The sequence below is a fragment of the Prorops nasuta genome, unplaced genomic scaffold, assembly GCF_024137725.1.
Source record: "Prorops nasuta isolate Cenicafe-Biocafe unplaced genomic scaffold, Cenicafe_Pnas_1.2 PNAS00022, whole genome shotgun sequence".
In the NCBI taxonomy this organism is placed as follows: Eukaryota; Metazoa; Arthropoda; class Insecta; order Hymenoptera; family Bethylidae; genus Prorops; species Prorops nasuta.
The window spans coordinates 1,350,013-1,370,608 of NW_027116819.1; the positions used below are offsets into that span (position 1 = coordinate 1,350,013).

At 40.7% G+C, this 20,596-nt stretch overlaps 2 protein-coding genes across 3 annotated transcripts; one reads left to right on the forward strand and one right to left on the reverse strand.

Moving 5' to 3' along the window:
• Window positions 1–1,330: 1,330 nt before the first annotated feature.
• Window positions 1,331–6,346, forward strand: LOC136781223 (phospholipase A1-like). The gene is made up of 10 exons (XM_066740042.1): window positions 1,331–1,768; window positions 1,849–2,321; window positions 2,402–2,563; window positions 2,647–3,188; window positions 3,271–4,324; window positions 4,387–4,490; window positions 4,578–4,882; window positions 5,047–5,142; window positions 5,463–5,708; window positions 5,774–6,346. The coding sequence occupies exons 5-10, from the start codon at window positions 3,491–3,493 to the stop codon at window positions 5,845–5,847; spliced, it is 1,659 nt and encodes a 552-aa protein (XP_066596139.1). The 5' UTR covers window positions 1,331–1,768; window positions 1,849–2,321; window positions 2,402–2,563; window positions 2,647–3,188; window positions 3,271–3,490; the 3' UTR covers window positions 5,848–6,346.
• Window positions 6,347–6,507: 161 nt separating this feature from the next.
• Nost (Nostrin) lies at window positions 6,508–18,735 on the reverse strand. 2 transcript variants are annotated; one of them, XM_066740037.1, is made up of 9 exons: window positions 17,400–18,735; window positions 15,837–17,288; window positions 9,214–9,302; window positions 8,864–8,943; window positions 8,659–8,783; window positions 7,753–8,232; window positions 7,207–7,536; window positions 6,984–7,136; window positions 6,508–6,920 (listed from the first exon to the last, which is right to left on the reverse strand). In XM_066740037.1, exons 2-9 carry the CDS (start codon window positions 17,244–17,246, stop codon window positions 6,513–6,515), a joined length of 3,075 nt encoding a protein of 1,024 aa, XP_066596134.1. In that variant the 5' UTR covers window positions 17,247–17,288; window positions 17,400–18,735; the 3' UTR covers window positions 6,508–6,512. The 2 variants fall into 2 exon arrangements, with proteins under 2 accessions (XP_066596134.1, XP_066596133.1); XM_066740036.1 differs by having other exon boundaries at window positions 15,837–18,735.
• Window positions 18,736–20,596: the final 1,861 nt, after the last annotated feature.

Below are 20,596 nucleotides of genomic sequence, written 5' to 3' on the forward strand. Positions count from 1 at the left end.
TTTGGCGTAATTTGCTTTTTAGGAAAGAAGATCCAAACGGACAAGATTTTAATAAAATTCGTGATATGGCGATAAAAGATGAAGAAACTCTGGAGTTCCTGCCCCTGGTCCACCCTGATAAATTCATAGAAGAGAGATAGAAGAAACATTTGACTTTTTACAAAAAGCTAATAATATTTTCTTAGATATAGAGACCCTTGAAAATTTTAAATATTAATTAAAATGATTATTTTGATTAGCAACAAAGCCTTTATTTGTAAGGTATACCTATGTATGGATCTAAAAAGTGGCATAGGTAAGAATCCAATAGTAGAATTTGTTTTCTCAAATCAATCCTAAAACCACCAGCTGGAATGTAATGCCATTGGTAAATGCACCAAAATTGGATGACAATGTTTCACATAATATCAGACTAATTGGTAAAAAAAATGTTTAAAGGCCACAAATATTATTGAAGAACAAAATTGATAACAGTCCCAAACCCTAGGAGCCAAGAACAAAAGGAAAAGTTTAATATCTTAAAATTATTAACAACTTATTTAGAAGAAGGTGATAATGGGGATGTTTTTAATCACCCATATGAAGTGGAGTCTGACTAATTTGAGCCACACTGTGATCAATTGAATAAACGAGAACCAGTCAAATACAATTCAATAAAAGAAACTCCAATAATCATGTTAAAAAAACCACAAGACCTACAGAGGTTACACAGTGACTTAAAAGAATATAAGGAGATAGCTATAGATTTGGAGCATCATTCCTACAGGCACTTTCAAGGAATTGCTTGATGCAAATATATACAAAGCATAAAGATTATACTGTAAATACCCTTTCATAGAGATCAGAGCTGCATGAATTAAATGAAATTTTTACTAAACCAACAGTACTAAAAGTGTTTCATTGGTGCAGAATCTGATATACAGTAGCTCCAGAGGGATTTGTCATTGTGTATCGTAAATATGTTTGACACTCATTAAGCAGCTAAACAACTGAATTTTCCATATTTAAGTTTATCTTATTTGTTGAAACATTATTGTGATATTGATCCCAACAAACATTTTCAATTAGCACACTGGCGAATAAGACCATTGTCTCATGGTTTAAAAAAATATATCAAAGAAAATACACTTTATTTACTTTACATAAGATGCATGTTAATAAACGATTTAATATATTCTGCTAATGGTAAGCCAAATATGCTTAAAGCTGATTATGATAGAAGTACGCAGTTTTGCAAGCAAACTTATATAAAACCAGTGTGGGCAGAAAAATCATATATGAATATATGTAGAAAAGGTCAAAAGATATTTAACAATAAGGAATTAATACACTTAGAGAAATTCATAAGTGGAGAGATACAGTCGCTATAGAAGAAGATAATAACACAGGTTATGTTTTACCCAATCATATGTTATTAAACATTGCGGAGACCCTCCTCAGAGAAATGCAAAGAATTCTGGCCAGTTGCAATCCTATTCCACCTTTAGTGAGACAAAATTTGTTAAATCTACATAAAATTATATTCACTGCTAGAAATCATCCTTTAATCAAATCAGTGGTACCAGTGAAGATCACAAAACCTATGGCTCACAGAACTGAAGTAATAAATTCAGAAGCATGGTCTTATCTCCCCCATGACATACCGAATGGTGCTGAAGCTTGAAGTAATTTACCTTATTTGCTGGATAATAATACAAAGGACAATTATCCTATGATGGAATCAGTGACTCCATAAAGTAGTATTCTCGATAGTCCACCAACATCAGAGGTAAGTATTCAATATTGAAAGACAAGTTATACGTAAAATTGAAGAAATTAAGGGTATTTGCTGTATTTGTTTTACAAAAGGAGGGTGGAAACAATACCGAGACATTTATGAAAGAAAAATCAATTTTCATAAGTCCGTTTCAAAGGTATAAGGCATAAGAGCTATAATGCAGATAGTGCTATCTATGGTGGCTGAAGAGGAAGCGAAGAAACGGGAAGCTGATAAAAACTTAGCTTAGAGGAAGGGAGATTCGTGAAACTTAAAAAGGATGAAGAGAAAACTGTAAGGTGTGTAAATAGAGTTTATGAACATTTTAAAAAAGAGTCTGAAATAATTCCGGAAAAAAACTAAAATGCAAAAATCCAAATCAAACGCCGCTTGACCAAATGCCTGGCAAGAAACGAAAGAGAAAAGTAAATGTTGGTGACGACAGTGATTTTGACGTTACACTTATAAATGACTCAGTAAAGAAAGTGAAAAAATTCCTTGCAGAGAAAAAAGGAAAAGACAAAATGTAAAAATCCGAACATTTTAATAACAGACTAACTGTTAGGTGAATTCTTTATCTCCCTAGAAATAATAATGAGGATATCAGTATCACGAAAATAGGTGATACGATTTATGGTTTTTTAGATCAAGAGTCAAAGGTGATAAGAAGAAAATTAGTAAACAACTGGAACAAAACTCTATGCTGCGATCAAAGAAGTTCGACCACCAGACAGTAAATTTCGAAAGTTTCCAAGGCGGTAGCATGCAGAAGTCATCGCAACATATAAAATTCCGGCACAACCTACGGTAAATTTATATTTTTATAATGATGGTAATTTACATTTTTTTACAACAATCAAGTCACATCAACAATGCTTGATTTTTTATAGAAAAAGGAGAAACGAAAAAGGTGGAAAAAGCAGAAATTCAACGTATGAAAAGCCTATTGATGATTAGATAAAAGAGCAATATTTTCTTTTTTAAATCAGTTATTATCGTTTAAACCAATAATATTACTCGAGCGAAACGTTTTTAAGATTTTATAAACAAAATATTTAGTACTTAGTCAAACGTATTCGCCGCTACACCTTTTGCTAAGCTTAAATTTTCAACCATTTGTGCTATAATTCTTACCTTTTTTTAAACGTCTGCAATAAAAATATCTATTCCATGGTAATTTTATTAGCTTTTTTAGATATAAATAAGCATATAACTTGGAAGTGTAAAAGAATATGATATGTTAAACATAAATTTCATAAATTTTAAAAACTCCTAAAAGTTCTTATCTAGTTCCTCATTAGCAAAGCATATTATTCCATCAAGTTTTGAGGCAGAAATTAAAAGTTGTTTGTACAGGTTTTCAGTTGAGATTTTAATGAAAGAATTTTATTCACTTGAAAGAATCTTGTAGGATGGTGTGTTTTATGTACAGGTATTAACAAATTACAGTAATTACGCAACTGGTTTGGATTATTTGTCCCATGTTTAATTTATGCAAATGAAAATTGTTACAGACGCTTTGATAGACTTGTGCTACACGACATTGAAAGAGAAGGATAGAAGATTGTTTTGAAAACATTTGGAAGATTAATGTTGATGGCTTATCGGAGAATCGTGCCACGTCCAGTAATCTTTTTTCTCTCTTATTGGAGATGAAGCCAAAGTATAGCTGGAGCTAAAGTATAGTCGGACTTGTCGCATTTGAAGTCGAGTGGTCTCACAGTGATCATCAAGATGGCAGGGTGCATCCAGCTTCTTCTCGTGTTATCAATATTTTCGCTAAGCACGAGTTTGAATTTGGTATCAAATTCATTGAATACGACCTTTCGGAAGATTTCAAACGTTCCGGATGTGGTAAGCGGTGGATTGGCCAAAACTTACAATGGAACAAAGGAAGTAGCCGCCGAAGCTTACAATACCACCAAGGGAGCTGCTGTGGACGCTTACAACAGCACCAAGGTCATAGCTGCGGATGCTTACAACAGCACCAAGGGAGTAGCTGTGGATGCTTACAACAGCACCAAGGTCATAGCTGCGGATGCTTACAACAGCACCAAGAAAGCAGCTGTCGGGGCTTACAACGAGACGAAAGAGATCATGAAAGAAATACCAAAGGTTGTAAACAAAACGGTCGAATTGGTGGCTGAAGACACTGCTGATTCTGTAAATAAAACTTTAGAAGCTGTAAAGACTGTTGTGCCATTTTTAAATGGTAGCAGTTTGACCGATTTCACTTTTACATGGACCAATGGCTCCGGACACGTTTATTCCTCTGCATCCCCAACGAAGCCAGAACAAGTAGACTGCCTTGGCCTCGGGAAAACCGTCGCGACTGCTCTGGGCTTACTCTTCGTGGCCAAAGCAAACGGTTCTGATGCTCTGGACGTGAAATTTACCTTCTCCTCCAGGAAGCAACCCAACAGGGTCTCCGTGACGATCGGTGACCAATTTGGATTGGAATGGACGGATTTTAAAATCGAAAGAAGAACTGTGATCATAGTCCATGGATTTTTGTCCCATGGCAATCAGAAATGGATCGCTGATTTGGAGAAAGCCTTTCTTCGATGGGTAAATCTCCTTGTTTTATATAATAATGTAATAATGGTGTTTATTACATTTTGTTATTTTAGGGAGACGTTAATGTAATCGTGGTGGATTGGAGCGCTGGAGGAAACACATGGAATTATTACAAAGCAGCTGTAAATACGAAAATTGTTGGTTACCAAATTTCACAGTAAGTTGGGAAGTGTATCGATCAATTGATTTTATGAATGCGCAATTGTTCATTGGATGAAAAATATATATTTTGCAATTTTTTAAGGCTTTTGGAGCACATAGCAAATGACACTGAAGTGAGACGAACAAGCGTGGACAAGTGGGGCCCATTGCATTTGGTTGGTCATAGCTTGGGTGCTCACATTTGCGGTTTTGCTGCCAAGGAATTAAAGTCGCGTAACAGCACGTGGCCTCTAGAAAGGATAACTGGTCTTGATCCTGCTCAGCCTTGTTTCAAAAATGTCGCCTCAAGCGTATACTTGAACAAAAATGACGCGCCTTTCATCGATATCATCCATACCAATGGAAAATTACTTTTAAATCTTGGCCTTGGGCTGCCACAACCAATAGGTACAACTGTTTTCTCCCTAATTTGCAATTTCAGATTATGATAAATATCTTTCCCCCTTATCCCCCTCCCCTCCCCCCCTCCCCCCTCTGTAAATACATACTATCCATAAATTAACGAACGCAAGGAATTATTTGTATCATATAAAACCAACTGTTATATCAAGGTCACGCTGACTTTTATCCAAACGGTGGAAGAGTACAGCCAGGATGCGTGAAATCGGAGTCCTCGTTTTTCGACTATTTACCAATACCAAAAGCAGGTAATATAAGCCCACCGATGCTTGTAATTTAAAACTTAAACGCACTCTTGTTCATAGAAGCGCAATTTATTGATTTTAATGTTACTTGCACACTTTTTCATCGCGTCGTTATACATGAAATACATGTTTCAAAAATTATCATTTACTTATTCAAAGTAAACAATTTAAAAAGTTTTTAGTATATTGATGTCTATATAGTTTTAAATAGAGGTAACGTAATAAAATATAACATAAATTTGACTTCCAAGCCAGAGTGTTCTTTAAGAATAATTTCACATTTCACACGATTAATATATTGCATTTTTATATGTCGTGTTTAGTGATAGAGCAGACGATATGCAGTCATGGAAGGTCCTACATTTACCTCACAGAATCTTTAATATCCGCTAGTAATGGTAACTGCAGTTTCTGGGCACACCGATGGGATTTAACTTATAGAAGTGTATTACCGATATTATCCGAACCCTGCAACAAAAATGTCTGCAGCGAAATGGGAATAAACGCAGAGTATTATCCACAGAGAGGCTCGTTCTTTGCTGCAACTGAAAGTGACGCGCCATACTGCAGTAAGTTTATCATGAGAATTATTCTCGAGAATAATCATACATCTTGATGTTTACCTTTTTTACAGCAAATGGAACAAGTATTACGGAGGAAGTTCAGAGACAATTAGAAATTGACCATACTGATGAATTATTTGATTAAGAAAAAGATAAGAGACATATTAACCATTTTTATATTCTATATACAATTGAATGAAGGCATAGTACAAATTTTATATACATACCCTCATGGAAAAATATACGTATCAAAATATAATAAAAACCAATGAAATGTGTTTTATTTCTTCAAAATATAGTTATAATTATGTTTGGGAGAAATGGAAATTTTTCCATTGTTCTTTACTATATTTTAAAATATATATGACATATTTAATTATAATATTACCGACAGTTATCGTTTATTTTTAAAAGTATTTTACTACATATTTTTCAACGAATTTTGCAATATACATTTTTCCATGGGAGTTAACTGACTCATTTGAAAGATACTTAACTAGCTTTATACATGATTAGCAGTTGAAATGCTTTTCGGAATATTACATAAATCTATTCGAATTGTAAATGCCACTATTATAAATCTGGAAACGCTTAATATTTTTAAAAACTATTAATAAATAAATAGAATTTGTAAATGTTAAAAATCTTTCTATCACTATTAATTTGATTATAAAATGCATTCAAACGAATGTAAAATATCGATCAATTTGTAAAGGTAAGGAGCTATCTAAAAACAATAATCCATATGGAAGAACGAATTTGATTAGTCATTTGGTAAAGGCACTGTTTCGTACGAGGAAACGAAGTTTGCTAATGGATCACTTGGACATAAGTAGCAGGAAAAATACCAGTTCGCCCTCCACACTCACCGATCCACCAGCCATCGGGCTGCTTCTGGTGAACGGTGATCAAATCGCCAGGATTTAGACTAAGCTCGTCGTTGAGATTTGCAATATATTGATAAATTGCTCTGCATCGTTCAGTACCGTCCGGCTTATTCGTAATGTCAACCACGTCCAAATGATCCTGATTATTATTGTCCTCTGATTGACTGCTGAATCCATCAAAATCACTGAAATCTTCCTCATCCGGTGGATTCTCAGAGTTTCCATCTCCAGCTGTTCTATCAGTCCAGTTTTCGCCCTCCTTCAAATGTACCTCAAGCTCATCCTGACTATCTTGGATCTCAAACGATTCGTTCTTAGCCCAAGAAGGAATCTGTAAGAAAACTATATGTTATACCACCCCATCTCTAAATCGAATCAAACGGTATACGCTTACTTTAAGAACACTCTGTTGAAGTCCTTGTTTATCACGAGAAACCAGGATATGCTCTGCCAACGGATGCTTACCCCTTTTGCTCCCTTCCACCTCAGCCAGGGTGCCCCCCACCTTGTATCTTGCCGCCTCGAAATACATCAGCATGGAGCGCATCTGAAAAGGTTTGGTCAAAAATTCATATAACACGTAATTCCAAACGTTTCCTTAAGAAAAGTACGCCTACATGATGAAGTTTATCCGTAACATTTTGGGTACTCTCGTCAGCAGCAAATGCTGGAGTTTTGATGAATGCCCTGTGGAGAGTTTCCAGTCCCTCTCTGCCTCTCCTCTCCCTATCCAAATCCTGCCTGATCAGATGCAGAACTCTCACTAACGCCTGTTTCCTTCTCTCTCGGTTCATGGCCAAGGTCATGTGCTCCGCGTAGAAATCAGGTAGCAACTGCTCGGTATTACAACTCTCGTTATTCTCGATTCGACGAATGAGATTCTTCAAGGACTCGACGTCCTGCGAGACGTTGCAATTGCGGACCGGTGGCGACAATCTATCGGCGCTCTACGAGATCAAACGAGTAACGAATAATCGTGAATTTCCGGTTGTACTGGGATGTAGCGATGCGAAGTGTCAAAAGTCGCTTCTCATTTTCTTTATCGTTGCAATCTATATTTTCACACTGCAACGCATAGCTCCGATGTACAAGAATACGGAAGAAGGACTTTTGACGCTTTCCATTGCCACGCATGGATACAATTTGAAGCAGGAAATAGGGACCTGCTGGAGCTTCGGAGCCAACGCTTGAAGGTGAGAAAGGTAGACATTGGCGAGGTCCTTGAGGGCACTGAGCCTCTCCTCCTCGAGCAATTCCATTTGTTTGGCGCCCCTCCACACGGTACTCTCGTACTCGAGCCTGGCTCGTTCCGCCCTTACGCTAACAGTATAAAATTCGGTATCCGCCCTCCTCGAAGAATCCTCAGCCTTCCTCCTGCGCGACTCCAGCTTGGTCGCCTCCTTCTCTGTCATGTGATGCTGCTGATGCGACCTTCCACCGCTATTATTATTATTCTGCTGATTCTGACTGATCGACTGCAACCTCGCCAAATCCTGCAATCTCTCGTTTTCCCTGGCGCAGGCGAAACTCTGCTTCTTCGTCTTCGCAGCTGCTCCTCGCCATTCCTGAAGAGACTTGGATGCCTTGTCCACCGAGTTCTCTATCGCCTTTCGCGAACGACCTTGAGCTTCCGCTACACCCACCTGAAATACATAAACACCGTTAGAAACATTCTCCTTCGACACAATCGATATTAACCAGAGACTTGTACTCTCGATGCAGACTCTCATTGGCAAATGTGAGAATGCAGAGACCTTAAGAGGACTGCGTCCAACCATCGCTAAACTTAAAATTATGCTAAATCCCTCGTCACTCTTATTCCTCGACCATGCCAGAGCTGAAAATTGCAGATTGCGCCAGTTGGAATTGTGCAATCCGGCTCTGTGGATAAAATCTAAATGACTTCTCGAAGCACTAAAAAGATAAGCGTTGTGCTTTTCTTTCTCAACGAGGCCTCCTACCGTGTTATTATATACGATGAAAATTCGAGTTACAGGAGTCTACAATGATAATAACGGTGAGTGTAAGTGATTTAAAGGAAAGCGTTGAAAGTGATAAGGCGCAGTTACCCTGAGTGGCTTGGCCAGTTGTTCGCCGAGTGCGATGCCCCATACCCTGTGGGCTTCCGCGGCAGCCTCCATTTCCTCGCCGACACACCTCCATGCCTCGTTCACACCTCCTCCACCATTTCCACCTGTCAATTGCGAAAGAATACATGAATTCCGATCGATCCCAGCGTGTAATTCGTCGCTCTCCCCTTCGTTGCATGTATACCTTGATCTTTCGCAACTGCTTTGGTTAATTTACCGCTCAATTTGCTCAGTCCTTTGGCGTACGTGGCTTCCAGCTCGGCCCTGCGAACAAACCATCGTGAGACGCTTTCCCAGATTTTCAAACCCGATCCCCTCTTACCGTTAATTATACAACTTTGACCAATTATAAATTTTCATAGAAAAAATTCCACTTGAAATAAACTACAAAACAATAATATATATATATATCCAAGTAAATTGATTTACAAAAATGGTTAAATTGTCCAATCGATCGAGTTGCTTCGAAACGAAGGTTCAAAAAGTTGTATATTTTGCCAGGAAGAGTTCCATAGTCCACTCGCGAGCAGTTACCTCTCGTGAAGAATCGCAGCAAGCTCCTTGCAGAAATCACCACCTTGCTTCACGTATCTCCGTACATCGTCGAATCCTCCCTGGCCAGCCTGAAAAAAAACACACACACTTTCGTTATTGCCATATCTCTCAGCTACGTCGCAGGGTCATACTGGTCGGTAAATCATATCTTTGAAGTTTCGATATACAAAGGTACGAGCGAGCCACACTGAATCCTCGTGGAAAGTGCCTAGCACCTAGCGGTAACCACGGGTTCGTGCCTGCGGAATGAAATTCTTGCGAGAATTACGAGCAAATTGCATCAATTAATTTTTTTCTCCTCCACTGCCGGAGAGACAGTATAAAAGCCATGGTATATATATATATATATAGTGTACCCGCTAAATACACACGTATATACGGCGACTATCTACTTTTCCGACTAAACGGACCGATGGAGTGACTGCGGGAAAAACGCGTATTGTGTTCTCTCGCGCGTAGTGTCCGATTGGAATCGATTGGCGTGCGGGATCGACAGGTTCTGGCCTATTGAGATTTATGGATCGCCGATCTAGATAGGTGCGAGCCCGGAGATTAATGGGCCCGCGGATCCCGTATTGCGTCCCGTCATTTTCCAAACCAGTTATCTCTTTGATACGTTAAACGATTCTCTCTTCCTCCCTCCCTCTTCCTCACCCCTCCCCTCCCCCCCCCCCGCCCCTCTCTCCCTTTTCAATCGCTACATTTCCCCAACAGTCCTTCGATCCTCACCCAACAATTTAATACCTATCCCCGTCCAATTATTTCAAGATTCCACGCAATACTCGATCGATAAATCAAATAACGATTCCTGGGGCCTCGCGTGATTTCCCTCGAGAGTTTCGACGAATTCGCGCGATAATGGATGATTCACCGCGGCGCGTCGATCGTGATAAATAAAAGTCATCCGGATCCTCATTGGTTGTTCCGCACGGACGGAAAGGTGACGAGCGAACGAGGGTTTGGGACATGGAAATTGCGGGAATTTCAAATTCGCAAGAATTTAATTCTTTGCAACGAATTTAAAGCCATGCAGATCCGGCTGTTCGTGACTCGAAAATTAATACCGCAATCCGCGAGGCGAACGATCCGTTTCGGCTGATAAGACGTTGTCACGCCTGTCGATAAGCTCTGCTTACGTCTTTTCGACCGTTTCTTGCGATAGAATTGCGCAAAAAGTTTGACGAAAGGAGAGATTTACATTTGGGACCGAGAACGTTCTTACCTATATATATATATAGCTCTGTATATACCGAATTATTTCGAAATTAGTATTTAATCTATTCCCTCCCCTCCCCCTTTACTTATCATTCGCAACAGGAAAACTGGTTTCGATCAAACGAGGGAAGTCGAGGGATAAAACTTAACGACTGACCAATCAATGAGAGAAAAGTCGATAAATCACATCCGCGGGTCAATATATAAATTGGTATATCGAGAAAATTCATCGATACGAGGAATAATAAATTAATTGGGATCGACCTATATATATTATATATTACACTGTATTATTATACAAGTTATATATATATATATATGTGTCTATGCAGAGAAACTCAAAGTCGATTAAGCGAGAATCGCGGAATTGCAAGAGTCAAATTAGGTCGGTGTAATTATGGAAAGGGTCGCGTTAATTATAGGCAATTTCTGTGTGAAATGTATATGTGTGTGTTATGTAGAAACCCGGAAGTCTGAGTATAATTCGTGTCGCGCAGTGATAATTAGTAGGTTTAATTCTCGTTATCTGTAATTGAATCTGCTGAAAATGTCTGCTAGTTTTCATGGGACGAGTCAGAGGACACGTGACTGTTCGTCGACAGAATTCCAAGCGCAGGTGTTCATATGAAAATAATTCTTTGTTCTGACGTTTTAACAGAACTACTGTATAATAGATAGATATATAGAGATAGAGATAGAGAGAGAGAGAGAGAGAGAGAGAGAGAGAGAGAGAGAGAGAGAGAGAGAGAGAGAGAGAGAGAGAGAGACTAGAACTCTTTAGTCATATGGAAAATAATAGACTTTCAGAAATTAATGACGTTTTCAAGCTCATCTTTCATTCAATCATTTATCAATGACTGAGTGTCGCGTCTATATATATATATATATATATATATATATATATATAGCTCTTTAGGAAAGTACTTTTGGAAACCGAGATTATTGTTATGTAAATAATTCTCCAATGACGTTTGAATATCAGTGAATTTTAGAGCGAGAGAGAGGGAAAACTCGTTAGTCACTATAGGAAAACATTAAAGTTGCAGAAGATAATTACATTCTCAAACTCATCATTCATTTATAATTATTTATCAATCACTCTCTCGTTTATCTTTGTGAAAATATTTTGTAAAAACAAAAATTATTGTTATGTAAATAATTCTCACGTGACATTTGAATATAAACAAATTTTAGAGAGAGAGAATTCGTTAGTCACTATAGGAAAATATTAGAGTTGGAAAAGCTAATGACATTTTCAAGCTCATTTTTCATTTAATTATTTATCAATCACTGACTCTCTCCCACACACACACACACATATATCTCTATGTGAAAGTACTTTTGGAAGCAGAAATCGATTATCGTCATGCAAATAATTCTCACGTGACGTTCGAAGAAGAAGAGCGAATAAATATACTAAGAGAGAAAAGGAGCAAAGAGGAGGACCCCTCGTTCCTCAGCCCCTGCAAGCATAATATACCACACGAAGAGTTTGAGGAACCAGTGACGTTTCCAAGCTCGTATTTCATTTGATTTATCAATTTGAAACGATCGCCTCGGCTGATATCACTCCCTGAGAATGCACTGCGCAGCTCGACGATTGTTTCACGATTTATCGCACTGACTATCTCGCGTATCTCTCTATATATGAAAGTACTTTCATCTTACCGAGATAATTCGGTATGCTTTACCCAATAATTTTCTTAATTACGAGCCTCAGGTTGCACGAGTCGCGATTAATCGTTTTTCGCGGAAGGATTGATAGAGGAGAGTGCTCGGGATAAATTGTGAGAAAATAAACTGTAGAGAGAGAGAGAGAGAGAGAGAAAGAATATATATATATATATAAAGTTTAATCGAAGCTTTCGAATGTGGATTGTATCGCTACTGTATTATATATATATATATATATGTAGGATTGGACGTAAATCGAATAAATTTATGACGGGACCATTGAACGGAGCGTGGGATAAATTTTCTTTTATACTGTATCGATGCGTGGAGACGACTGTACTGTATACTTCTTCAATAGTTGGAGTACGCGTCTCCCGTTTACGCGCGCGAGAATACCGGAAAGTGCTTTATAGCACGTTAAAAGCGGCAATATATAGGGTGACTGTAATAAAATTAAATATTCCCGAGAGTTTAGCATTTTGCCAGAATGGAAAGTGGGTTTCTATCGACGCGCGAAGATGAATATACTCGAGTATAACCGCAGTGCCTCTATATACACATACCCACAACACTCTGAATTTATACCGACAAAATATTTCCAGCCAATAAACATTTTTATTATACGATAACGAACGAAATTCATTGATGCAACCAACAATTTTATCGATATAAAGAATCATGAATTATTTCATTATTACAATAAATTATTTATTGTATCAATAAACTTATTCGATATTCTTATATAAAAATAGTTACCGGCTGAAACAAATTTTTAAAGTATAAAACTTTACAACGTCCCCGTGTACAAGTACGCGGAACTACAGTGACAATATTCCAGAAACAAAGCATTTAGTGCCACTATGACAAATCAAGTCCATTTAACAGTGAATTTCGTTAATATTCAGAGAGATAACGTTTCTTCAGCATAAATTCCAACGAAACGATCTCTCTCTTCGCATCCTAGAGACCGAGCGCAGCAGAAAAAATAAAATATCCGCACGAATTGGCGCATCCGTCGAGTACTCAAAGCGTGTGTCTCCATCGACTCGCACGGAGGAATAAACACGCGTGCGTAGTTGGACCAATAAAACTCGTCTCTTGGCGCGTGCACCATCGCAGCGAAGCATATACGAAAACACATTAAAAGGTGCTTAACGCAACTGCAATAAAATTAGATATTCCATCAAGTCGGTGCTTCTGGCGAGTACTCAAAGTGCGTCTCTATCGACTCGTGAAGGCGCTTCGACACAGATACAAAGTTGGACCAACGAAACTTGTCTCTCTCTCTCTCTCTCTCTTGCCTTTATAGGCGCGCTGAAACACATGAAAAGACTTTAAAAGCGTGCATATGCACATATAGAGATAGTGAGCATAACAAGGTGGAACAGCGGCTCGAGACGGTGCATCTCGGAGGCATGGAAAGTGTGGGAAAGTTGCGCGTAGAAAATCGTTTACTTTGTTTTAGTCATGGTCTACCGGTCTTATCGAGCCCCCCCCCCCCTCCCCCCCTGGATCTGATAAATTTCGAGGGGAGTCGCCAGATGAAATTATCCACGACGCGAACCATCGAGAGCCTCCGACGCGTTGGAATGCGGTGGAAAAATGACAAATTAGCTCGAGGGGCGAAATTACAGCGAAAACCCAATCCCCCCTCCTAGCGATTCGACCGCGAAACTCTTCCCTCCGTTTCCGCCTTTTCTCATCCTCCAAACGCGATTGTCCCGACGACCTCCACGATTTCACCACGCTGTTAAATTATACGCTTTTATTTACGTCGGACACGTACGAGAACGAAAGCTGTCTTCTCGATTATCTTCGGCGAATAGTCATAAATCACGTGACGCAGCCAACGGTTCCCTCTACTCGAGAGAGCACCGGTATAATTCTAATCCTTCCCATCGATCATTTTCCTCCCCCTTCTGACTGGAGTATGATGGACAAATTTCTTCTTTTCTTCAATTATTATGCCAATCGTCAGTAATTTTTGTCATTAATTTAATTGTTGTAATTTTGCTTCGTTGTTTTCATGGGAAATTATTTTACAGGATCGATGGTCAAGAGTGGTGTTGCAAGTTTGCAGAAGTTTTTTGTTGTGGCAGTTAAAAGGGAATGCGATGGATTTGGATGAAACTGAAAACAGGTGAGTGTTTTCAGGGTTGTGTGTCGAGAGAGAGAGAGAGAATCGAAAGCGAATGTCTCGGCAACGGCCGCTAACAGTACGAGAAGGAGCGAGGCAAGGTCAACAAGGATACGTCTCGGAGAGAACTACTTTCGAGTTTTAATTCCAGCACGCTGGGCCCCCAGGTTACCTCTTAGCCACCTGTACTGTCTCCACGGTGAAATCGATCGGATCGACGAATGCACCGACGTCAAACTCCACTCAAACACCGCAAATTTTCTTTATGTATAGCGAACGAGTGATCTTGTTAATCTCGATACAATAGAAATCATTCGTAAAAGTCCAATAAATTATACAGATATTTGCGTTAAATATGAATAAGTCTTTACGGTAGAAGAACGTAGAGCGACGTTAATTTTTAAAACAGCAGTTCTGTTCCAAATATATATTCGGGCAATTTTTATGTTCTTCCGAATTCCTGAATTTGATTACAGCAGGAATCATTGAGAAAAATCATTGTTTGCGAAAGAAATAAATTATTCAGGTATTTACATGAAATATATATAGACAATCGACAGGTTTTCTTCGCGATAGGAGAACGTACAGAGCGATGTTAATTCTCATCGCGTTAGCACTTCTGTTCCAAATATATATTCGGGCAATTTTTATATTCTTCCGAATTCCTGAATTTGATTACAGCAGGAATCATTGAGAAAAATCATTGTTTGCGAAAGAAATAAATTATTCAGGTATTTACATGAAATATATATAGACAATCGACAGGTTTTCTTCGCGATAGGAGAACGTACAGAGCGATGTTAATTCTCATCGCGTTAGCAGCTCCATTCAAATATATATTCGAGCAACTTTTACTCTCTTCCGAATTCCGGGCAGCGCGTTTTACGACTCGGGACAAAAAGCAAGAGTACGTCGACCTATTTGGAAAGCGAGGCGATGCGACGCTGACGAAGGATTGTAGTGGGGTGCGCGAGTGGAGAACCATTTCCAAAGAATAGAAGAGAAAAAAAGAAGCGCCAGTGGACGTTGAGACGGAAAGAGCTCATCTTGCCACTCGAAACTTTCGTAAGAGTGAAAGGTTCGCGCAGGCATTTTCCTTCTTTGCCTTCGATTCGATATTGCAATTGGTTTTCCGCTTCCCACTAGCTTCGCTCTTCTCTCATTTACACACAAACGACAAACGCGCATCTCTATCTCTCTCCCTTTTTAACTCTTCTTCCACCTTAACAATTGCGAGCTTCCCTACTATTTACTAATTGCTTTATGCGACGCGTTGATTTACATTTTAATTACTTGTCACTGGGAGATTAGCATCTCTGAAGGAACGCTTTCCATATCTTGTACGAGATAAAATTCGAAGATTCTAGCGATTGAGAAACGGTTCATTTTCTCAAACAGCTGACTTGATGGTAATTTAATGGAGAAAATACTGAAATAAGTCGAGAGAGAGAGAGAGAGAGAGAGAGAGACCCACTTGTGTGGGACGAAGCGAGTAAAAATACATCCACAAGGATAAAGTGTACAAAGTTCAGAACCAAGGAAGAAAGCGAGTTCCCGCGGTACGTTGTTGTTGTACCTCGTCGAGATCCTGGGCATGTAATATATGAGCGGTAGCGATCAGTCCCCTGACGGAACCGAGCATTCTCCTTTTGATCAGGCCACCTTTGCCCTCCGTGGCCTCCTTAGGAGCCTCTTCAGGGGCGTCCTCGGTCATTTCCGCTTCAGAGTCCGAGCAGAGTCTGTCGACGCTCAAGGTCACCATTTTGGAGCCTGGCCCACGGCCCCTGTTGCTCCTCTTGGCAGCGTTTCGTCCCAGAATATTATCCGAGCTGGTGGTCCTCAGCTGCCGCAAGGACCTCGAGGGCTGGGACCGAGCGTTGCTGCAGGCCAGACCGGAATCTGGTGACCTCGAGGACTCCCTTTCGGCTCCAAGTTCTTCGGTAACGGAAGCCAAGCCGAATTCCTCGACCCTCGTGATAGACCCCAACTCGATCCTCGCTCTTGCCTTGGTCAGATCGTAGGAGCCAGATTTCAACACTCCGATCCTCTTCTTGTCGCGCTCCTCCTGCTCCTTGGCCAGAGCACCCACAGCCTGCATCCTGGCGTGTCTATTGACCACCTCGCCGATCCTCCACTTCTCCTCCCTCAGCCAACTCCTCATCTTACCCCAAGCTTTGCCCAGCTTGCGCCTCTGCAAGCTCTCCCCCCCTAATCTCGAACCAGCATCCACGGGATACTCGCCATCCGAGTAGGATCCGGACATGGAGCCTATTCCAGGATCGCGCCTCTCCCTCTCCGAAGCACCGAAACTCCTGCGACACGGGAGGTCACTGCTGCCACCGCTCATCCTATTAATTTTCATCTTTGCCTCGAGAGGCTCCCTCTCCTCCTCCTGCACCACCATCGAAGAGGCCTTTTCCTCCACGAGCAGACTCGACCTCGGAGGATCCTGCAGCTCGCAGCTCATCATGGGACTCTCCCTGTCCCCCGTGACGTCATCGGTGCTCCCCTTCTCCAGCTGCAGAGAGAGTTCCACGTGAGATCCGCGAGGGAAATCGTAGAGATTGCTGCAAGATTCGTCCCGAAGACTCCCGCAATTTTCCGAGAGTTTACCCTCGGTCTGCTGCAGGAAGCTGAAACTGATGCTCGGAACGCCATCCTCGTCGGTCACCACGGAATTCGCAGCTATTATCTCCACACTGCTGCTCAGCCTTCTTCCGGTCGACGTAATTTCTGTGTCCGGTGCCGACAATGCTGTATCCAGACTCTTCCTGGCTTCCGCGTTGTTTCCGTAAAGATCCTCCATTTTGTCCTTGGAGTCCTCGAATTCTCGACAGTGAATTATCACCGGTGTCGGCAGGTCGTACCAAGTTGTGCCGGAATTTGATCGATGTTGCTTGTTGTTGCTGCTACTGCCATTTACCAGCAAGGTCGATGACCTCGACGTGGATCTCAGCGACGACAGAACTTGCTTCACTTCGTTCATCTCTCTCCGACGACAATTTCTCTCATCGATCGTTTTTCCTATCTATCGTTCGAAATTCATTCTTTAGAATTGTGTCTGTTCGTGTATATTATAGTTGTATTTACATCACACAACTGGTTTTACGAAATAAAAAACTCGTTGAAACACGCTTACCGTCTGCTCGCAGTAATTTGATCATCTTCCAAGTTTGAATTTTTTTTTTAGGTTATCTTATCGTTTTATCATGGATCCTTCTACGATTCACCGTTCGTTATCACGTTCGAATTTTAGTTTTCTCCAATGGCTGACCTGTGGCAATGTTCGTGAGGTTGGGTGCGGCTCTGTTTTCGTATACTGGCACTTTGCTATTCATCGTATTCCCGATTGAAAACTCCCGGGGAGAAATGATAATGCGTGAGATACTGACACTGCCACTCGGTAATCATTTCCACACAAATCGATTGAACTCTATTCCACGAGAGCACCGTCGAGCAACGGTTTAAGAAAACGTGTTTTGAAAACTCGTCCGACTTGGTCGGTTCACGCACCGATACTATTTGCCCACAGAGGATGACAGAGGCATCGTCTTCTATGATGCCTCACCACACGACTTCCTCGAATTTCCCTCCTACCGTCGATCGCCAAGTTCAATATTTACTACTGTACAACGCGTCATTGGTCAATCGACGTTTCGCTCAGAATCTCGCTTAAGCGATTCTTATATACATATATGTATATATATGGATGGTAGTTAGTCTGAACACACTAACACGTCAGGAGTTTCAAGAATGTTTACTTCTTTTCGGCGACGGTGAGAAACACAGACAGGATACAGTACTCGAAGTGTGTCGGTACACTACCGATGTCGATGAGACCGTTTCACGAGTCCGTTGCGCTCCCCACGACGCAGCGGCACACTCGAGAAACCGAACGGGATGTCACAAGTGCAATTCATTAGACGTTCTCCCGCCATAAAAAGTTGCATAGCGCGACCTCTCTCAAAAACCTCCCCAGTCTCGAAACGATCGTCAAAGATCCTTCTGTTCTACACTCGAGCATCGATTTTCACACTCGATTCACAATTATTCGCCTGTTACTCACCGTCTTCATTATTCTGCATCAACACTGCGTAAAATTCATTGGAAATTTTCAATGCCATCCCACTAAGCGAAACTTTCCATCAATCGATCGATCGATGTTTTTGTAAGTTTATCCTCAATCGAACCTCCTCACTGTGCTACGAACATTTTCTTTTCCATTCAAGCTCGATGTATAAATTCTATCGTCTGTCGCAGTTATCCTTTGAACAAATACAACCTTGGGAGGTGAACTTTCAAGAAAATTCAGTGTTTATTCGGTAAAAGTGCTAAAATCAGATGGTTGGAGCTTCGATTGGTGATTTTTAACCTTAAAAACTGCAATGTTCAAAAATCTCTCATTTACTTGCGGTGAGAAAGTTGGAGATAATTTTTAATCATTGTTCATGCTTTTCTTACAGCGATGATGGAACTATAAATTATGGAAGATCTGTGGTTGGAGTCGAGCAACAGTGCTGCTGTGGAAATAATGTAGGCTATTCGAGTGGGTAGGCCGAAATCCAAACAATGCCGGAACTGTGACAGATGCTCCTGTTTTTCTGCGCTCTTTCACGAGTCAACCTTTACTCGACTAAATTTTTCATTATTCGTAAATCCTCGGATTGTCGTTACACAATTATTTCCATATTCCTCTCGAATGAATAAAAACCTCTTCTTTCCGCTGCTCTAGCGTGTTGCGTCAATTACGTAAGCTGATCGGTTTTTGCAAAGATGCACTTTGATGAGAGGAGGAGACTAGGAAGGTGAATTCAACTGACAATGAGTCAGGTGCAGAAGAGTTTGCAAATGTGCGCGCACCAGTTTCGTTACATAAACGCACAGCTCCATGCTCCAGTTTCCTCGATCATTCTCTCTCCACGTTCTGTTTACCAACTGCGTTATCGCGTGACAGAAACCAATCGTTTTTGGCCTCGGTAAGGCTACTTCTCCTTTCGACCGAGCGTCACCACTATGCACCGGATACAAAGGGACCACCACCACGATTTTATAAACACTACGTGTACTTGTAATATCCTTCTCGAGAACTAAACAAACCACCACTCGACTAGAACCTTAAATACACACACACACACACACAGTACACACTTCTACTTTATCTTTCAAATATAAAAACACTCTCGGAACTTGTAATTTTTCCCTGAATTCCAACACGAAATAGCTTTTGAGATATCGATTGTTTTTGGTTACATGGTCGTAGGAGAGTTTGAAAGCAGAGCAGCGAACGGTCGCTGGAGGATTAAGTACAGAGTGAAGAGTGCTCGAAAGGAAAGACTGGAACGGAATCTTTGGCGCAACTTGAGCGACACTCGAAAGCCGACTGATTCGCGCTGGAAGCCACGTTATACAACGCTACACACGCTTAACAATTATGCAGTATATATACGAACACACATATATATATATATATATACACGTATGTATGTAATATAGTATATATTATACTGCACGTATTACGTTGCGTTCAAGCATTGCACAACCGAGTAAATTCCAGGTATATCTCCGTGAAAGAGAAAAAAGGAAAAAGAGGGAAAATTAAGCTGAGATTCTATTGGACCTTTCGGCAGACCGTGTGTGAAAAACGAGCGTCAGCTGATCGAGTGTAATGGCGCAACGTGATAAGTTTGATGAAAATTCGCGTAAGATCAAGGTTAGCTCGGGGACAAGGTCTATGAGAGCGCGGAGAGGTGGAGGAAGACTAACGGTTGATCTTGGACGCGAGAGAGGTATTCGAATGGACGAGAAGCCCGTTTAACGGAGGAGAATTAATTGGTATATATCGGTCGAAGTGGATAGAAAACTGGAAGGAAACAGAAGGAAGCGTGTATGGGTATAGGCTCGCGTTGACTGTCCGCGCCAGCTGTGCCGATGTTACTGTAGAAGCGATCGAGCAGTCGAGTACTCGAGTTTAGCGACACACGCTATACGCAACGCACTAAAATGAAGCACGCGGTCGGCGGCAGCGGCCGGCGCCTAGGCGGGGGGCCCTGCATTTTCTACTCGTCGATTATATTTAGCCAACTCGTTACGAGATCACACGTGTTTCGTTCCTTCCAATCAACCAGTTACACCAGCTTTTCTACAAAGATTTAAACGAAAAATCACCAACACTGCTACTACGTTTAAAAATACTAGTATTAACATGTTTATGTACTCCCTGCTGCTTCTACACACCATAACATATCTCTAATTGATATTCGACCAGTACGTTTCTTTTCGCAAGGGAAATCATACCTGAAAAAACCACAACCTGTATCGAATTTATTCGATATGTAA

Excerpts from the sequence above, each read along its gene's own strand:
- LOC136781223 (XM_066740042.1), top strand. The coding sequence starts at position 3,491 with ATGGCAGGGTGCATCCAGCTTCTTCTCGTGTTATCAATATTTTCGCTA. Across the intron at positions 4,325-4,386 it reads AGAAAGCCTTTCTTCGATGG|GGAGACGTTAATGTAATCGT; the intron begins GTAAATCTCCTT and ends TTGTTATTTTAG. Across the intron at positions 4,883-5,046 it reads TGGGCTGCCACAACCAATAG|GTCACGCTGACTTTTATCCA; the intron begins GTACAACTGTTT and ends TGTTATATCAAG.
- Nost (XM_066740037.1), bottom strand. The coding sequence starts at position 17,246 with ATGAACGAAGTGAAGCAAGTTCTGTCGTCGCTGAGATCCACGTCGAGG. Across the intron at positions 8,944-9,213 it reads GCTGCGATTCTTCACGAGAG|GGCCGAGCTGGAAGCCACGT; the intron begins GTAACTGCTCGC and ends GTTTGTTCGCAG. Across the intron at positions 8,233-8,658 it reads AACTGGCCAAGCCACTCAGG|GTGGGTGTAGCGGAAGCTCA; the intron begins GTAACTGCGCCT and ends TATGTATTTCAG.